The 1,111-nt window shown below is 34.4% G+C and overlaps 1 protein-coding gene across 1 annotated transcript in view; it reads right to left on the bottom strand.

Annotated features, from left to right (window-relative positions):
* The window catches only part of TDRD12 (tudor domain containing 12), a gene marked incomplete at its 5' end in the record, with an annotated part of 227,744 nt that overhangs the window by 137,690 nt on the left and 88,943 nt on the right, over positions 1–1,111 (bottom strand). The window contains one exon of the mRNA XM_042782749.1: positions 667–743. Coding sequence (XP_042638683.1) covers positions 667–743 — 77 coding nt within the window. The remainder of the gene's footprint in view (positions 1–666; positions 744–1,111) is intronic.

The following is a 1,111-nucleotide window of genomic DNA, read 5'->3' as shown; positions in this document are numbered from 1 at the left end:
CAAAGTATATGTGAACTGCTGTATGGAAAGTGAATTTGCTCTGTAAATCTTCACCCAAATAAAAACAAATAAATAAAAAAAAATGTATTCTAGAGTTTTTAACATGTAAATAAAATGTGTAACAACAATAATATAAAAGGCAGGTGGGAAGGATGGAGGTACAGTATTTTAAATTCTTATACTATGCATGAAATGACATAATATTACATCATTTCTGTGATTTCATTAATGTTACTGTTGTATGTCTTGATGAGGACAGGGTTATAGGCAAAGCCTTTGAAATTCACCTTCAGGAAGACAACAAACCAGTCTTTGCTTTTCACAAACTTTCCACAAATTAAGAGGTATTGCCATCTGGCCCACATCTACCAAGACAATTCCATGCCAATTTTCCTTGGACCTGCCTTACAGAAACCACCTTGTCCAACAAGAAACAAGGAGACTCTAGAGCCACTGCCAGTTCTCAGTGAACTGTGCTGCTAACAGCAGTTACCATGGCATGTCCTTTTAAATTATTGTATGTTTAATAAAAATTTCCTTGGCCACCTTTTTCTCATTTTTTGAAACTGCATTAGTTTCCCATCATCAATCTTATGGAACACTTTATAAGAAAATATTATACTTAAGTCTCTACTCCAGAATTATCACTGAATTTTCAAATCATACCTTGCTGCTGGTATATCTGGATCAGCATATATGGTTATGCCTCTTTTTGTTGGCCACTGTACAGATGATTCAACACACTATGAAAGAAGTATTTTTTTAGAAAGAGTATATATGCTAGCAAGATGTTCTACAGTTCTGTTCTACAGTTTCTTGAGGACTCAAAATTCCATGGGAGTATTTTTCATCGACAACCACAATAGACCATTTTAATGCACATACACATATGAGGAAATAAGAACTGAAAAGGTGGGTGATAATGTCATTGCTTTAACCACTAGACTAAAGTGAGCAAACAGCAAGCAGCTAGCATTTTAAACAACAAACATTTAATATGGCCTGCAATTCTTTACATCTGTTTTGTCAAAAGGACTTGAGTGACAGGTTATACTTAAATCTAACCATAAGAGTGCCTCAGAATCCCAGATTTTTACACCTTTGTTAAAAT

This window comes from Orycteropus afer, unplaced genomic scaffold (genome assembly GCF_000298275.1).
Source record: "Orycteropus afer afer isolate SDZICR_OR568_19922 unplaced genomic scaffold, OryAfe1.0 scaffold00459, whole genome shotgun sequence".
Taxonomy (NCBI): Eukaryota; Metazoa; Chordata; class Mammalia; order Tubulidentata; family Orycteropodidae; genus Orycteropus; species Orycteropus afer.
Note: the sequence above shows the minus strand (reverse complement) of the source record. Positions and strands in the feature narration are given on the sequence as shown.